This window comes from Melozone crissalis, unplaced genomic scaffold (genome assembly GCF_028551555.1).
Source record: "Melozone crissalis strain CALT ecotype California unplaced genomic scaffold, PUWL_Pcris_2 ptg000068l_1, whole genome shotgun sequence".
In the NCBI taxonomy this organism is placed as follows: domain Eukaryota; kingdom Metazoa; phylum Chordata; class Aves; order Passeriformes; family Passerellidae; genus Melozone; species Melozone crissalis.
The window spans coordinates 15,958,330-15,977,034 of record NW_026535846.1 but is presented as its reverse complement, the minus strand read 5'-3'; the positions used below and the strand labels follow the sequence as shown (position 1 = coordinate 15,977,034).

At 49.9% G+C, this 18,705-nt stretch overlaps 1 protein-coding gene across 1 annotated transcript in view; it reads left to right on the top strand.

The window, feature by feature from the left end:
* The window catches only part of GPC3 (glypican 3), a 139,079-nt gene that overhangs the window by 81,418 nt on the left and 38,956 nt on the right, over positions 1 to 18,705 (top strand). Inside the window, exons 4-6 of the mRNA XM_054289935.1 lie at positions 2,978 to 3,111; positions 5,707 to 5,832; positions 16,517 to 16,637. Of these exons, the coding sequence (XP_054145910.1) occupies positions 2,978 to 3,111; positions 5,707 to 5,832; positions 16,517 to 16,637 (381 nt within the window). The remainder of the gene's footprint in view (positions 1 to 2,977; positions 3,112 to 5,706; positions 5,833 to 16,516; positions 16,638 to 18,705) is intronic.

The following is an 18,705-nucleotide window of genomic DNA, read 5'->3' as shown; positions in this document are numbered from 1 at the left end:
TTCTTTTTGGAGCCTGATTTAAAATGGCAATGGTTAGGAAGAGATGGGGGAGCTGTGTTCATGTGTTCCTGAGCCTGCAATGTGGACACAAAACGAGGGAAAGATTGAAACAGGATTTCTGAGCTGTTGTCCTAGGACTGCTTGTGGCCCAGCAGACTCTGGCAGATGGTTTGTGAAATCCTTCCCTCCCCCAAAAAGCACACACGGTGCTGCCCCTGCAAATGAGCAGGCAATCTGTTACTTCTACTTTCACTCACTTTATTTTAAAGTTCAAATTTCAGCTGGGTTTTTGTTTGACTAAGGAGTGACAACCATTTCACTGTGACTTCACAAGATGGGCTGCAGGGTTGGGCTTTTTTCCTGAGAAGGTTAGTTAGTGCTTGAATAAATAAATAAGTAAAAACTTGGTGGAAAGTTTGAGCAGTGCATCATTGTATCTGTAAAGATTTCATCTGTTGTCCTGTGTAACAGCTAACACAATGTTGTTTGTGGTTTCATCCCACACAGGAGGGATGGCTGGACTGGGTGATCAGTGATTTGGCTTCATGATCAACCATTGAACTGGGTGATTGTAGAATTCTTTTCCAGCCTTATTCGTTCAATGAATCTTGGAGCTTTGGTACCCAGGTGTTGTGAGGATGCAGCTGAGCTGCAGCTCCTGAGCAGGACTTGGGAGCAGAGGGGCTGAGCTCCCTGCAGTGCTGGTGGCAGATGAAGCATCCCCACTTTGCTGGGTCCCCCATCCCCACCTTGCTGGGTCCCTCTGCTGTTTGAAGGCTCTCGGGTGCTGCCATTGTTCACACTGTCACTCTGACCCTCCCCTCCCATTCAGTGCCTCTCTGCATCCTTGGGAAAAAGCCTTGATTCTGGACTTGCTCTTCTCTCAGGGTTTGATAGGTTTTGCCAGCTGAAAACTGGGCTTTGGAAAGGGATTGGGATTTTCACAGAGCTGGGGAGAATCAAAGGGAGTCATCACAAACAACAGCTTCAAGTGTCCAACCTTTTCCCACTTCTCCACTTTATGTGTCCATTCAGAGCCTGGGTGCAGTGATGCTGCTTTGTGGCACTGCTTCCTCTGTACCCCCTGTCCTGGAGCTTTTGTGTATCTTGTGTTTCCCTGGAGAAGGTTTCATGACAGGTCTCATTTCTGCCTTGGGCAGAGGAAAAGCTCACAGAGACCCCTGAGCATCCTGACACTGTCCTGCTGCTCTGCCCTTTGCAGGGACAGTGGCACCAGCCAGTATGGAGAGGGCATGGGGACATCCAGGCCCATTCCACAGTGGGGGGGGTCTCAGATCCCAAATGCCCTTCTCCAGCTCTCCTGCTGTCCTGTGATTTCCTCCTATTCTGCTTGCATCAGGGGACTACCTGTAAACGTTATGAGTGCTAACAGAAAGCCCAAAAGGCAAAGAAAATAGCCCAAAATGTGATCCATTTTCTGAATCCCTTCCTCCTTCTGTTTATGAAGCCTGCCAAGTGATTTAGGAAGGGCAGTAGGGCTGATACCTTCTTATGCAAAACTTGGTTTTGGCAAGGCAGAGAGGAGGTACAGCCAAGGGAGGGCAAAGGAGGAAAATCCAGGTAAGATGCTGCAGAAACTGCTCCCCTGGCAGCTGCAGGAGCAACTGCTTTGGCAGAGGAAACTGCAGGTGCAGAGGGACTGGTGTTAGCATCTCTTCCCACCATGATGAGAACAGAAACTGCAGAGCCCAGCTCCCAGGAGGTTTCTGTTTTACTCTTTGTTGTACGGCAGCCTGAGCAAACAAACTCTGCTGCTCTTGATAATGAAAGAGGTGACATTACTAATTTATTTGCCCACCCAAATGTAGGATGTAATAGAACAGAATTAATCTCCTCTCTTTGCACATCAGATGCTTGTAGCTTTGGGTGGCAGGCATGCTTTTAACCTCTGGTGTGCAGCTCCCTGGAATTGCCGTGATTCGATGTGGTGTGGAGATAAATGAAGTGCTACAAGGAATGGGCATTTCATGGGTGGGTGGCTGGTCCCAAGCCTGATGTGGGTGGTGGGAGGAGGCTCAGAGGGAGTGAGGGTGGTGTTGGCTGTGGTGTTTTCATGGTCCCAGCAATCAGCCAAACTCCTTTCACAGGCCAGCATGGGTGAGTCCTGCAAGAGCAGCACAGGGTGGATCAAAAGGAGACTTTGACAGTGGCAGTGGTGGCACAGGGGGACAGATGTGCCTTGGCAGTGTCCCAGAGAAGGAAATGGTGGCAAATCCACCCACAGCAGGGACCGCAGCAGTGGGCACTGCTGGGTGAGTCTCAGGACAGTGGCCATGCGAGGGAGCTTGAATGAGGCGCTTTGGATTCCTTCCCTCGATGCTGCAGGCTGTTCCCAAATAGTCCGTATGCTAATGAGCTAATTTGTGCCATTAGCAGAGCCCTGTTAATCAGGGCCTCCCACAACATGGCTGGGCTGTGGCCCCAGTGCTTGCTGTATTTTAGGCCCTGGGTTTTTTAATTAGTAGTGATGTGTATGGGGCTCATCCCTGGGCACCTGCAGTGCAGTCTGGGCAGATGCTGAGCTACCTCAAGGTGCAGAACCAGGGATTTTCCTTCAGAGGTGAGGTGTTTCCTAGAAGTCTGAATAGAGAGTGCAGAGTCTAGAGATGCTGTGGTGTTCAGGAAGGAAGGAGCAGGGAACACCTCAAGCCCCCTCCTGCCAGCCTAAGTTTAACTTGACACAGGAAGATTTGCCTGTCCCACCTGCAGCTCAGGGGTTTTGATAGCCACAGGGGCACTTCAGTAACATTTTACCTGAACTTTCCTGCATTCCTTCCCCTTTTATACAAAAGCCAGGTTGTAACCTTAGGACAGAATTTTGCTTTCAGGTGCTTGCTGAGCTCTGAGCAAGACGGGGATGACAGGACAGGATCAGCTCATGTGCAGGTGCCAGTGTGCATCTCAGCTGATGCCTGCAGTCCCAGCACTTCTCTCACTGCTGTGTTTGTGTTTCCAGATCAGCAGGATGTGTGGCCATGCCCAGCAGAGGCAGACTCGATCAGCTCCTTATCCAGAGGACCTTTTCATTGACAGGAAAGTCCTGAGAGTGACTCACGTGGAGCAAGAAGAAACCTTGTCGAGCAGGAGGAGGTGAGAATGCTCAGGCTGAGCGTGGTGCCTGCTGGATGGGCTGCAGGAGCAGCCACCAGATGGAATGGCCCTGTGGAAGCAGATGGAAAAGCTCCTTATTTCCCTTCCCCATAAATCTGGCTCTGAGCATCAGAGCTGCTCTGTGACAGGCTCTGAAGTGCAATGGGGTGTCCACATGGGTTTTCTCACGTACTGCACCCAGGTTAATACACCAAATGCCTTGTCTGGGTTTCTTGGGCTCTGTTACAGTGTCTGAAATACTCACAGGTGTAGTTACAGATAGAAATGGTCACTCCAGATTGAATTGTTATGTTACACTATGTGTAGGTAAGAGGAATGCATTTCACGCTTTTTGTGTAGTGTTTTATGGTAGTTCAGAGATGTTAACAGGCTTTTACTGAATATTTTCAAAGGAAGCAGGTGCCTCCACTCCTGGCACTGCACCTTGTGCTTCCTTCCCTGTGTAAGTAAAAGCTGTAATTAAGTGGGCTCACAGTGATGTGTCAGGGAGCAGCATTTCCCCTCTGGATCTGAAAACACACCCAGGGATACACAGTGCCTTTACTTCTGTCTTGAATAAAAGAAAAATCTCTGTGGAAGTGAAACAAGCAAGCTGGGCAATTTTTGAAGCTGGCAATAGACTAATTTGGGTGGATTTCTCTCTGAAGACTAACAGGGCCACATTCTTGACACTGTTCCCATGAGATACAGCACCAGGGCTTGCATTCCTCCCTTGTCTCAACACGTCGAGGTTACACAGCCCAGGCTCTGACAGAGATGTCCTTTGAAGACTCTGAAGACTCATGAAATCTGCTGAGATGAATGACATGGGTTCATAGCTGCAGATATGGAGGGTTCCTCCCTGCCCTGCAGGAGCTCTGTTCCCCAGGAACATTTCCTTCTGCTGCTCTCCCAGCTCTGCTGGGCTTTGTGGCACAAGGCAGTGCCTGGGATGTGAGAGCTCAGTGCCAAGGGCAGTGAGGCTTCTGCCTGGGGTTTGCCAGCTGATGATCCAGGTCTCACCTCATTTTGTCTTTCCAAGTGGTGTTGGTTAGACCTCCCCTGCAGGGAGATGGATGTAGGAGGTGGTTCCCGCAGGAGGTGACTGCCTGAAGCATCCCTTGGATTGTGCAGGGGCTGTGGGCTGAATTCCCACCCTTCAGAGGGCCTTTGGCTCATCAGACAGACCTGTTCATTAGCCTGGGCAGTGACACACGGGATGGTGGGTGGTCAGAGCAGGGACCCCCTTGCTGCCCGGCTGTCCCTGCAGGCTGTGCCAGCCCCACCGCGGCAGGAACGGGCTCCGAGGCAGGGAAAAGCAGCGCAGAGCACAGCCCAGAGCCTTCCTTGTGCTGGTGTCGCCTGCCCCCAGCTGGCTGTCGCGGGCTGTGCCTGGAGAGGGAGCCCCACGGCATCCCGAGCCAGGAGGGATGGAGGGAGCTGTACACCCCCTGCACACCGCAGTGCCCAAGGCTGCAGGGCAGCTCCCCACAGCTGGCAGGACAGGGATAACCCCTGGACAGCACCCAGGGGATGCCCCAGAGTTCTCCCTGCTCCAGGTGCTAATTCCTCATCATTCCTCCCAGGGAGCAAGGAGGTGAGCAAAACCCCTTGCCAAAGTGAGAAATGTGCTGAAACCAAACAAGATGACTGTGAGGCCAAGCCTTACTGCCTCCAGTCCCTGCTATGCATGTTATCTTACTTTTGGTGCTATTTACCTAATCATATCTGCTACTATTCCCTGGTAACAGCTGCTTAGTGTCCCTGAGGGATCAGACCTAGGCTGGGGGGATGTCACATGCCACTCCGGAGTCTCTGTCACATCTCTGGAAACATCAGGGATCCCATGGTCATCCTGTATTCTGCCCTCTGGACCCCTGCAAGTGACCAGCTGGAGATCCTTGTTGCTGGGAAGGGTTGGGATGCAGCCTGATTCACATCCCCTCTGTTGGTGCAAGCTCTGCTCCTGCAGCAGAGCCATTTTGATAGTATATCCTGCTCTTTTGAATGCAGACTGTGACCCCATGGCCACCCCAGTGTATCCCTTGAAATCGTGTCCCTTTGATAGTGCAGCATGAAATGCAGCCTTAGCCATGTGTGCAGGTCTGTGCTGAGAATGTCAGCTCTGGTCTGCCACCAGAAATGCCACCTGCCCTTGCAGCAATGCTGGTTGGCCAGTGTCAGCCAGAAAATCTCCTTAAGGGCCTCTGTTGCCTTCTGCAAAGCAGAGGGGTCACTGAGCCCTAGCTGTTCAGATGTACCCCATGGATGTGTGGCCTGAGCCAGTGGCACCTTTCCTTGGGTGCTGTGGGAGTGCAGAGATTGTGCCTGACTTTTGCCTGGTGCAAAGTTGGGCTGAGCTTCTGCTGCCCCCACATCCCTCCCCATCATCAGCAGTTTTGGCTGGGAAATATGGGTTCAGCCTTTGATTCAATAACATCAAAGAAAAACAGAAAGAGCTACTGATGCTTTGTGGTTTGTTTGCACCTAGCTGCTTTAATATTGTGCATGTGTGGGTACCTTCACTGGTTTAAATGCACCAACCTCCTCTTTTCTTCTTTTAACTTAGCACCCTTTTCTGTCCCTTTCTTCCAGGGAGCTGATTGCAAAGCTGAAGTCCCACAGCAGTTTTTACAGCAGCTTGCCAGAGTACATCTGCAGCCACAGCTCTGCTGTTCACAATGACACCCTTTGCTGGAACGGACAAGAAGTCGTGGAGAGGTGAATCGCATCTCCCTTGCCCTTCTTCTCCTCCACACTGCTCATTTTGTGTTAACCAGGCACAGGAGCAGTCTGAACAGGGCATGATTTGCTCCCTCAGGGTCCTTGTGTAGAGCAAGAGTCCAGCAGTGCTGCAGCTCACAGGGATGTGTGAGCTCTGCACAGACACAAGTGGTTGTGTGCTGCCCTCCACTGAAACTTCTGCGTAGTGAAAACTCTGCATCCACGGTGGGATTTGGTCAGGGTGGGCAGAGACAGGAGAGCAGCAGCAGTTGGACCCTGCTCCCATGGGAGAGTGCCCCACACTGCTCTGGAGCAGCAGCAAGGGCATTGTCCCCGTGCACTGCAAGGCTGGGGATGTCTCCAGCCAGGCTTAGTGCCCTGATAGCAGGACAGCGTGGTTGGCATCCCCTGCCCCACCCAGGGAGGGCCAAGGAGGACTCCCTTGTTGGATTTCTCCTTGCTGTGGCTCTCAGCTGGAGGAGGTGAGAACCACTGAGCTCTGGTGGTGCCACTGCTGCCCTGTGACCGAGTCCTGGCTGTCCTGTCTGCGTGGAGCCATTCCCACCAAGGTCCAGCTCGTGGCTGCTTGGCCCTGCCCCACTCACCATTTCATACTGGTGATAATTGAGGTTAACAGGGGCAGGCAATGCAGCATTCATACCATAAAGAGGAAGGAAGTGTTAATAGAAATGGAGATTTTTCTTGCAAAAAATGCCCCTTGGGAATGTTAAATAATGTGGAAATAGAACTTGGAAATGTTTTTTTATAATTATACATAAATCTCCTCTAATCAGTCTACTTTGCAAAGCATCCTTTGCTATTAAGTAGTTTGCATAAGGGAAGAAATAGAAATAAGATCAGGAAGTGGTGAAATGTTGAGATATTAATTATGACTTCTTGATCCGTAACTTCAGGTGGTAATTAGCCTGTACTTGCAATACTGACCTGAAACACTGAATAGACCAAAATGTCATCAAACTCTATTAAAAAAAAAAAAAAAGACTCAACATCTAAGATCACAGGCTTAGTAAAATGTACTTAGGTTGCCTAAGGAGAAGTGTGTCCTCTATTGGTACTTATTTCTGGAAAATCTCGTGTTTTCATGCCTGAGACATTCAATTAGAAAGAAAAAGATTATTTCAGTATTATCTCACTGATTGTTAATTAAAACTTCTAAAGCAGGGCTATAAACACTGCAGCTCCGGAGAGGGGGAGCTGCGGTGAGGTCTTGGCTAACAACAATTCCCTGGGGTCACAGCCTTGGTGTGGATTCTGTGGTCTGGATCCTGCTGATGTCACAGCTGGGGGAGGTGGTGGCAGTGGAAGGGTGCTGAGTCCAAATCCTCCTGCAAATGTAAGTTCAGAGCTATTTGCAGATCCAGCATGACTTCAGGTGACAGATGGCCTTCAGCTTTCTGCTAAGAGTACCAGGGGACCATCGTGGACACAATATGGTACGTCCTGTAGCTGCCATGGCAGGCAGGGGGCAAGGCAGGGAGAGGATCAAGTCTTTGTGCATGATGGGGCACCAAGATTTCAGCCCCTGGCTGCTGAGTTAAGGAATAGATCCTCTACTGTGCCTTTCCACTCCTCTCCTTGCCCCCTCTGATCTGTAGCACAGATATCACCACCTCTGCCAGCTCCTATGAAATAGTAGAAACAGTTCTCTTACAGATATTAGAGATTTTTGCTGTGAGCAGGGAGACTTCAGCTAAATAAAGCTGAGCTAAGATAATGGTCAAGGGTGCTCTTCTCCCAGGAGCCACTTGCAGAATGTTTCAAACAGAAAGATGTAGTTAAAATGATCTCTACTGGCTGCTTCATGTGCTTTGATTTCTCAGCTTGGCATCTCTCTCAGAGTGTCTGGGAGGATTCCTGAAAATCAGGAGCATGTGAGGTAACAGTGCTGGAGTACCCCAAGCTGCCAGTTCCTTTATTTCAGTGTTTTCCCCAAGAGGGAGCCAAGCATCTGTTCGTGGTGTAGCAGCTCTTACTCGAGCTATTCTGAGAATGTGTGTTATGTACTGGAGGAATTCTCTTCTCCTGCTGAACTGGTGTGTGTCTGTTGCTGATCAGACTCCATCTTGCCACTTTTTGCCAAGAAATTTGGTGTGGTTTGAATACCTGGTATTAATTCCAGGGTGCTGTCCCGGTGCATGTCCCACGTGTGTGGTGGCTGCCGGGAGGGAGGATGGAGGAGACATGGAGGGATGGTTCCTGTTCCTGTGGCTGGAGTGTTGGCATGGAGGGGCACAGGCTCTGTGAAAGGACAAGCAGGGGAGCCAAGGATGGGGTGTTTATGTCAGTGACCAGCTCAGGGGAGCCAAGGATGGGGTGTCTATGTCCAGCTGGAGTGCCTGGGGTTCCACCTGGGGATGGATGAGGAGCTTATCAAGGGCTTTGGGGTCAGGATTGAAGGGAGGGCAGAGACAGGTGATGTTATAGTCCAGCTCTGCTTCAGGCCACCCCACCTGGAAGACTGGGTGGGTGAGACCCTTTGTAGACAGACAGGAGCAGCCTCACAGTCACAAGCCCTGGCCCTCATGAGAGACTTCAGCCCTGGTCTCTGTTGGAGAGACAGCACAGCAGGGCATGAGCAATCCCTGGGTTCCTGGATGAACTAGAAAGCTCCTGCTGAATCTGCTGCTCAGATGGAGACCAGGGCAGAGCAGTGGTTGGCTGGTTTCTGTGCTTCCATGTGTTTCCATGTCTGGTGCTGTGTGGGCAGTGGATAAAGCTGTTTGACCATTGTTGGGTCTGTAAGGTCAGTGTGAGCATCTGTATGAGCATGTCCAGCATTTGATTGTGTTCTTGTAGGAATTGTGGCTACTTGCCTCTTGCATTTCTAATGTAGCACCTGAGTGTTCATTAAGTTAGACTAGAGCCCTAATGATTTATCCATTTCCAGACTGCCCTCTCATGAAAAAATCTGTTAGTAATTCTAAGCCCTTTTCCTATAACACATTAAATCAAGCCTGGAATAGCAACATCACAGCCTTTGCCAGTACACCCAAGGACTGGATAATACCAGCAATGTGTGTCCTGTTATTTGATGGAACCAGTCCCTTCTGCACTCTGCAGTCCTCCTCCTGTGGTTTTTTGACTTGGTATTTACTCTGTCCTGTTTATCCCAGTGCTTTGTTACCCACAGGCAATGAGAGTTTCTCTCCACCCCATGGACTGGATGTGCTCAGTGTATTTCCATTGGGTCTCACTTCCCAGTCTGAGCCTTGAACCATCCTCTGTTTCCTCCTTGCCCTTAAGCCTCTGTCAGTTTGGGGCTCCAGTGCAAAGCTGCAGGCTGGAATATTTTATCCTGCTTTTAATCCCTTGGTTTTTTTAAACTGAATCTTACTTTGCGATCATTTGCTTCTCCACATTGGACCATCTAATGGCAAGAATTCATCTCCTTCCCAAGGTTTGATCTGTGGGTTGGTAGTTTTACTGCCATCCCTATTGTGGATTTAGGAACATGGTGCCTTAAAATGACTGCTTGCAAACAGTGGTAACCACACAGGAAAGGTTGATTTTTCTGTAATGCAGAGCAGTGCCTTGTGCCTTTTGCTGTGCTTTTGCATGGTTGAAGAGCATAAGCCAAAGTGGGAAGAAAAAATAAAAGGCAACACATTCCTGCTTTTCACACTTTTCAGAGTGTGGAAAAACACACTGTGCTTTTATGGGACACCACAAAGGTTTATAGCAAAAACCACAAGTGGCACATTTCAGCACTTGCAAAGAGCTTGTTGAGGGTCACAGTGCTTGGTGTTTGTGGTAGCTGGAGACCAGACCTGCTGGATCTCTCTGTGCATCCCTGTGCACCTCTTTGCAGCTTTCCTGGGCTCAGTTCCAGGCATTTCCTGAGACAGACATGTAGGCATGGTGGGTTTGCAACAGCTTAAACCTGAGATTCTCTTCCTTTCCTCTGTCTTCATCCCCATCCTCTCACAGACCTGCTGCTGGTGCTGTTAGGTGGTGAAATGTTGTCCCACCTCTCTTATCCTTATCTCCATCCCAAGCAGGAAAAAACCAGAGGTTGATTCTTATCACCAAGTCCTGACTGACTAATTAGCTCATTTAAAGCCTTCAGCTTAAGTCAAGGAGGTGTTGAGATACCAAACTCACCTCAGTTTCTATGGGAGCTCAGCACTGGAATCTGAAAGGTGATTTGAACTTTATATATAGTATCAGGGTTTTGCAGCATTTAATACTAAAAGCCTATTAAATCTAGATTCTCAGAGTTTAGTAATCTGCTTACATGAGTATATTCTTTTGAAGCTGTTCTGAATAGACTGACAGCAACATCTGCCCACTGCAAAACTTGTAAGCACATTAAGCCTTGCTGTTAGATATGCCATTTCCAAATTTCTCAAGACAAACATGTACATTAATCTAAATCACCAGCATAACTCTTGTTTTCTTTGTACCAATTCAAAATTAATATATTTTTAGCACCTTGCCAGATTCTCTTCTTCAAGCTAAAAGTCTCATATTTCCCTGCTGTTGCCAGCGTGCTGTGGTTTGTTTTAATCATACAAATCATAAACAATGAAAGCACAATTGGAAGCAAGACAGAAAAATGAGATTCTGTAATTGGAACAAAGGAAATTCCATGCCAGCAATAACCCTTTAGTTCATGAAGGGTTTGGTTATTTCTGGCAGTGCTGCAAAATATCTGATCCAATGCAATCCCCAAAGAGGGGGCTGTGTAACTTTTCAAGCCCATAAAACACAGCTTTGTAGCAAGTATAAGCTATAATGAAGGGATAGTAGGCAAATTCAGTGGGTTATTGAGTGGCCATGATAGCCTCCGGAGTATTTCAGAAAAGAAGATAATGAATCTTCCTCTATCCTGCTGCTTGGTCTCAGGTTTAGCCCGTTTTTCCATAATCTATTTGTCTTGAACTGAAATAAGAATAGAGGGAGACTTCAGGCTACCAACTCCCATTGTTTTGTTATGAACATTACAGTTTTTGCTGCTCCTTCTGAGGTCCCATCTCCAGAGCCAGGTGATTACCTGAGACCTCAGGTTTATGACCCAGGCATCCTCTGCAGCACCCTCACTGCTGCAGAGCTTTGTGTGGGCAGTTGGGAAGGAGCAGCACTTCTCTGGGCAGGGAACGGACACAGCAGGATCTGAAGGGGCTCTCTGAGCCTTCCAGGTGTTGATATTTGGAAATCCAGCAGAAAATGGTTCCTTTTTAGTTAGGTGAGAACACTCCCCACTGAGAGCGTTGGATCCTCCTGGCTGCTTTTGAAGCAGCTTGTTTGGAGCTGCTGCTGGTGTAAATTGGCTGCGGCATCTCGAGCTCTGCAGGGACTGCCAGGACTCTCTGCAAGCAGCAAACAAAGCCAGGAAGGCACCTGAGAGCCGTACACCCACCTCTCCCCTCTTCTTGCACTCCCATGAAACAGATGCCTGTATATGGCCATGGGATAGAAGGGACACACAGCCCATATGGAAGAGAAGAGCTGGGGGCGACCTGCACCCCACACCAGCCGTGTCTGGGATGGGATGGGACTGACCAGATGTCTCTGGACCATCTGTCTGCAGAGAGGAAACTGTCAGGGAAAGAATTGTCACGTCTTCTTGGAGGCTTGTGGGCACATCCAGGAGCTGCACCCTGACTGCAGGGCGGGAGGAATGGGTTGGAAACAGATTTTCAAATCTTTTGGCCCCCACTGCTGATGTGGCACTGAGGTTGTCTCACTAAACCAGAAATTAGCAGGGTCAGAGAGTAAAATGTTCAGTGGCTTCACCACTTGTACCACCTTTACTGACCCATGAAAACCAGCTGGAGGTAAGGGCTGGGTTCATGAAAAGAGTGCAGGGATGGCAGAACTTTTCTTCCCTTTCTCCCCTTTTTCATTTCTTTTGCCTCCTGTGTGGTAAGGACTCGATGTCAGCAGTTCACATGATCTGTAGTAAGTCACACCTTGAAATGCAGAGCAGCTCTGGGGGTCTGGGGGAATGTTGCTCTCCCAAACTCAGTTACTAACTCCTGTGCAGTGAAACCTCTGTGTTGTGTTGTGTCTGTGTTGTGTTTGTCCCCCACCCTCTCTCTCTGACAGGTGTAATTCAGTGAACACAGCAGAGGGAGAGCCTGGGAGGGATACTGTACTATTTAAACTGGAGATACATTTGAATAAATAATTTGCAGCTGGAAGGCAGGCATGAATTAATTGTTATTTGAATGACATACTTTCCTTTCCTTTTTCTAAAAGGTGTAATTCTTTATGTTTGACTTTCAGGATTACTTTCTTTAAATCACTTGTCAGGCATTGCAGTAACTCACCTCAAAGCCTAGCAGGGCTGAGTAGGATGAACACACATCTTACACTCATTGCCATGTATTTAAATAACATTTGTCATCTTGGCTTCTTTGCTCTGAAATGAAAGCTTGGAATGAGCTGCATTTGGGCTGGAAAGGCCAAACATTCGCAGGAGACCTTTGTGGATGGTGGAGAGGAAAGGAGAGGGAAATCCCTCAATTTGACAGCATACTTGGGCATGTATGTCTGGTGGATGAGAAGAAGCAGGAAGGGTCTGCAGTTGTACTCTCCCCACAGAAAACTTCAGATTATTGGTGTTTTCATAGCTGGTTGTCTTTAAAGTAATTTTTAATGAGGGCTGCTTGTCAGCCCATTTAACAATGTGGCATTTGTGTTTGGAAAATGCCACATCCCCAGCAGGAGCCCATGCCCAGGGAGCCCAGGCAAGGAGGTGCTGCTGACTGACGTTGAGACACGTCAAAGAGAAAAGTATTTTGGGCTTTGCCTATGAAGTGTGAGCCAGACCATGCTCATGTTTCAACATTGATACCCCTTCAGCAGAGACCCCCAGGGACTGGGGTGGGGGCTGTATCCTCTGTGCATATTTGCTGTTCCATGCTGGTATCAGTCCCCATGGCAGAGGCACCAGATGGTTTCATGGAGTGGCACAAGTGTCCTGCAGAAGGGGCTGGTTTATTGGCATGAGCTGCAAACAGCTTGAGATGGCTCAGAGATTTCTGGTTTTCTGCACTGATTGGAGAATATGGGAAGAAGGGAGTGCTTTGGCTTTTTTGTCTCTGAGCCCATCAACCCTCCAGCTTGGGGGGGATGCAGAGGAGCCTGTGAGGGTGATGTCCTGGGACCCCCAGCTTGCTGGGGTCTGCAAAGGCATATCTCTGCCATATTAAGGCCAGGCTGCTGGGCCTGGCCTGCAGGGAGGGGTGCCAGCTGCCTTTTCCAGCTTCTCTGGCATTTCAGGAATGCAGGTCACTCACTGAAGCTGCATTTCAAAGCTTTTAACCCTTTGGTTGGCTGCATCCCACTGAATGTGGCTGCTCCAGGCTGGTGCTAGGCAGTGTCACAGCTGAGGGGATCTGGTGTCCCCTTGTGCCTGAGCACACCAGGAGGTCTCAGCTTGGACAAAGTGTCCCCCAAAGCACCCCAGTCACACAGACCATGGCTCTGCCTGGTGGGATGTAGCAGGTCCCCATGCATCTCCTTTTTTGCAGTTCATGCTCAAAAATGTGCAGCTCTGGGCCCATTGCCTTGCTGCTCCAAATGGTGTGTGTAATGTTGAAAATTGTTTTTTTTTGGGTTGGGTACATTCTCTTGTATCTGGCCAGGTGGGAAGCACCAGGAGGTGACACTGACACTCCATTTCTCCAACATCACTGTTTTAGGGAGAATTCCCTCTGCTAATGCTTTCAGGTTTGCTTCCTTCTCTAGCAGACTTTTTCCCCTGGGAAGGCTGATCTGAGGTCCTCACAACCCCAGCAGAACCTTATGCAGAGCAGTTTCAGTCTCTGGACATGGAGTTACAGTGTAGTATTGCTGTAGTACTGTGCTCCTCCCTCCTGTACTACTTTGTGTAGGTTACAGAAATCCTCTCTGGCAGCTGCTGTGTGGATTTCAGAAGGGATTTCGCCCACTCAAACCCAAGCTATTGTGTTTGTTTGGATAAAACTGTTTAGGAGAGAGATTGTATTAATTTTGGGATGCACCAAGTGGGTTTGGTTCTGCTCTTGCTAAAACCTGTGTAAGTTTCCTGATTAAATCTCTGAAACCACAGGAGACCTTTCAGCAATGCACTTCTGAGTGTTTTGAATTAAATTTTCAGTGACATAAAAGACAGGAATTTCTTTGTCATCTTTACACTCAGGCGTGCTGTGGATGTTTCCACCCACTCTCCAGATGTGTTTGCCAGTCCGGCACGGTGGCATTGAGTGGCCGTGTGACAAAGGAGCAGCAGGGTTAATGGCTCAGTGCTCCATCCCCATGCAGAAAGAGTTCCAGCAGCGCCGGGCAGGTCTGTGCCTGCAGCCTCTTCCCACGAGATGGTGCTGGAGCCTGCAGGGCTGTGCCACAGGGGCAGCTGCAGCCTGGCCCCAGCCTGGCCCCTTCTCCCCATCACTGACCCTGCACCCACCCTCCAGCTGCACTGAGAGGGCTTTTCTGCCCTGGGAGCCTGTGCTTCTCAGGTATAGCTGTGTTTTGTGCTTCCCAGGATAAGGTAACTTTTTAAAAAAATGTTTTTTGCAAAATGTTGAGTCCTGAGCCCCAGGGACAGGGTGTGGGGTCAGAGCTGGAGCTGTGCTGGTGCTGAAGTGCAGGGTGGGATGGCTCTGCATGCAGCTGGGGCTTGGGAGAGCCAGGCTGAGGAATCTGTGATGCCTGTACCTGGAAATGCTGCTATTGCCTGGAAAAGGAATATATATATATATACCCAGGTGTGTGCTCCTGTGCTGTAGGCACAAACACCTCCCTTCTCCTGTCCTTGCTCCTGTGTCATCTCTTCAGTGCCACATCTGGCAGGGCTGCCAGCCATTAATGGGGATGCATGTGGGGAATGCCTTGTGTTGGGGACCAGCTGGAGGTGCAGAGAGCTCCTGTACATGGAACTCCTGCTCTGAGATGGCCTTGCAGTGGAAATCTGCCTCAGTTCTGTAATTAAATGATGTATTTCAGGTCAGGGCAGATTGCTGCTGCACCAGTATAGATCTGGGGTTGCCTTTGCATCCCCACATGTCTGAGTAGATCTCATCCTCTAGAGTTTAAGCAGAGTTTAATCCAAGCCCCTGAGTTTCCCCAAGCCCCTCAGTGTGCCCTGATAGCTCTTGTGGTCAAATGTCCTCATGCCTCTTGCTTTCCACCCTAGCAAAGCATCCTCCCTGAGCTGGCCCCACCATCCCTCCTGTCTCCCTCCCCTCCTTTAAAAGCCTGCTAAAGTCCCACTTTCTCCCCAAACCCTTCTGAAATGGGCTGGCTGTGATTGCCTGAGCTTGCCTGGCAGCTGAGGATGGAAGATGAGCTGGGCAGGGGAGCAGGGAGCTGACAGACAGGGAGGCAGCCACTGGGGCTGGTGCTGGGAGCTGGGTGAAAACAGGATGGGTAAGAGATAAATGCAGGAAGGAAAATCCATGGTGTTTACCCATGGCACTGGAAAAGCAGATGCACAGTGAAGCAGAGTGGTGCTGGTGTTATCTCAGTGATCTCACTTTGGAGGCTGTGCCTGGGTTTGGTAGTGCCTGTGCTGGCTCCAGCTCTGGGAGATGAGGAGTTGTTCAGTGCCTGCAGAGCAGCACAGCCCATCTCTGGGCTCTGATGAATGGCAGCAGAGCTCCAGAAGGCCCTGGTGTGCTCTGTGCCCCTGCTGGGGCTGCCTGCAGGCCGTGGGGGCAGCCAGTGGCTCTGGCCCAAACCTGAGTTTGAGTTTAGTGCTTGTCTTGTGCTGGAGCATCATCAGCTGTTACCCAGGTCCTGAGTGCAGGGATGTGTAATTCCAAAGACAAGTGTGCAGCAGTTCTGTCCCTCATCCCATCCCTTTAATCACTCTGGTAAACTTTGTCATTCCATAAATCTTGCAGCAAGTGAATGCATATTTCTTTCCTAAGTGCTGATGAAAAAGCTGAGTGCAGCTTGGCTGCTCTCCTCTGCAGAGCTGCCCTGGCAGTTTAATCTGGCCTGTGGGGGCTTTGCTGGTACCTGTGTAAATCAGGATAGCCTGTGGTGCAGAGCCCAGCACTGCACCAAAGTGAGGGTACGTTCTGTCTGAGCAGTTACTTTGATCCCTAAGGCTGGATCTCATCAAAGACCGAAATCAGGATTGTTTGACAACACCTATTTTCCATTAGCAATGTTGACAGCATTAATTATATTCTGATGCTTTAATTCTTTATTACTGAAATCACACATCAGTGATAGTCATTATTTTGCAAGGGGGTTGATGTTATGCTAATCAGCTTGCAGTTAACTGGGTCATCCCACTCATTTTTTTGGCTGTGGGCACAACACTACTGCTCTTGTACTGGAGTCTCTGTGGTCTGCCAAGATTTATTTTAAACAAACATGAGCAAGCCAGAATTTCTGAGCCAGCTTTTTTAGGACTCTTGGGTGCAAGTTATGTGAAAATATTTATCTCTATTGTATACTGTTTAACATCTTCCTTGGTTACTAATGGACTGGAAAGGACTTCATTGTCCTCAAGTGATACAACTACATCATCTTGCAAAGTCAGAGCAAAAATGTTTATGAGAATCTTCTGTCCTTTCTTTGTCATTATTAACTGTCTTGTGCTCTCTGTTTTGGAAGGGGCTGGTGCCTGTCTTGGGATTTCTTAGTTTGTACTGAACTTTAAAGATCTCCTCTCTATTTGCCCATCACATCGTGGTCTTCTGTGTTCTCATTCCCACAGGTACAGTCCCCAGATCACAAGGAATGGAGCAAAAGCCCAGGCTGGCAACCATGAGGTGAAGGTGAAAGGTCTGGAGCCAGTGATCAGCCAGATTATTGACAAGCTGAAACACATCAACCAGGTTTGTGGCAGACAGCAGGGCTGTCTCAGTGGGCAGTGTCCAAATCAGCTCATCCTCCCCTGCACGCTCAAACAGAGATCCTGGGTGTCTCCCTCTGCAGCAGCCCTGTGTGCAGAGCCAGTGCCACCCCAGCCCTGCACAGCACCAGGCCCTCAGGGCACACATGGCCACTCCTGTCCTGTTGGATGCTGCTGCTGTGGTTGTGCATGGTGCAGCCTCCCAGCACTCAGCCTGTGCCTGCCTCATGTCTGGGTGCATGGCTGCAGTACAAGAATGCTTCTGCTGGGCATCCATGCCCTTGGCAGTGCAGGTCCAGGAAAGATGGAGCTGATGGGGTGCCTTGAGCATGATGTGCTGGCTGGGGGCCATGTGGCACATACCTGATGTCCCCTCTGTCCCCAGCTGTTTGCAGCAATCTCTGTCAGCTGGTTGGAGGAGTTCCATTTGGCATTGCCCATGGCTGGCAAGAACGGTCACTTTTTCCTTGCTGTGTCTCCCTGGGCATTCTCTCCCAGTCAGTAATGGGGAAATGGCTGAGCTGGATGAGATCCTTTCTCCTAGGGAGGAAGCTTCCTTGCCACTGCCTCAGACCTGGCATCCTTCTTGGGACAAGCAGTGTCTTGTCTCTGCCCATTATGCCATGCCAGGTTAGGCCTGTGAACCAGCCCTGCTGCTGCCAGGGCATTGGTGGCAGCTCTGCCAGGGCATTAGATGGCAGCAGGATTAGGTGGCAGCTCTGCAGAGTGTTCAGCCTGTGGCTGAGCCTCCCCAGCAGTGCCTTAGGCCAGCAGGGCTGGAGTCTGGCTCTGTGTGGCACTGAGTGTGGATGTCACAGGAGCTCAGGGGTGTTTCTCACAGGCTGACAGGGACAGGCTGGGCCTGCTGCTTTGCCAGCTCACAGCACTGGCACCTCACAGGGCAAATCCTCGGGTGCTAATGCTGTTACCACAGCTGAGCTGCCCCAGCTCTCCTGAGGGAGCTCTCCCCAGAGGGGACCTTGCCCACGAAGCTCTGGGTGGGTCCCTGGGGTTAAGCCCAGCTTTGCTGCCCAGCCGGGTGGGCTGTGAGGGCGGCTCTCTTTGGAGCTGCTGGCTGTGCAACTTTTCTGCTAAGCTCTGCTTTCCTGCCAGGGGACTGGCAGGGACTGTTTTCACAGCCATTCCTGTTTAACCTCCGAGGCAGGCATGCCTCATTAGGTGCTGTCTGGGAGCAGGATGCAGCCAGGGATTTGGGGTCCCCAGGAGCACCCCACAAAGCAGGAGCTGCCATGGGCAGTGGCCCCACAGCCTGCTCTGCCTTCCCACACAATCCCTGTGCCATCTGCCAACAGCCCATCATTATTAGAAGGGGAAAAGCGGGGGGAATAGCATAATCAGCTCCCTATTAAATGGGGTAGAGGGCAGGCTTCAACCTGCAGGTGATAATGATATTTTGCCGTTCACAGTGAGAAAGTTGCAGTGAACAAAACATGGTTATTATGTACTTGAAACTGCTGACATAAAGTGGTTGTGAAATGCTGGCTGCCAGACTGGGTCAAGTTAGGTCTTTGCTGAACAGCTTGGGCTTCTGAGGAGTGGAGGTCTGTGGGGTGGGAGACCCTGGGTAAACACTGCTGTGCTCAGCTCAGCTGTTTGCAGCAATCTCTGTCAGCTGCTGCCCAGAGAAGAATTGTGGTGAGGGGTGAATATGCTCAGCTCAGTCACAATCTCTTACAGTGCTTCCCCCACTGGCTTGCAGTGTCAGGTTGGAATTCAGGTTGGAATGTGTTATGGGGGGCAAGGAAGCTGTTTTGGTTTGTACAGCATAAATGTAAGAGCCTGAAAAATGTCAAACCCTCTTGTAAAGCTGTGTTTGAGAAAGAGGAGGAACTGAGAATAAAACCAGGAGAAAATGGGAACTGATTTGTGCAAATTAATTACGAAGCTTGCTCAGAGAAGCTGCAGCTGCCCCATTCCTGCAAGTGCTCATGGCCAGGCTGGATGGGGCTTGAAGGAAATTGGGCTAAGGAAGGTGTCCCTGCCCATGGCAGGGGATTGGAACTGCATTATCTGTAAAATCCCTTCCCACC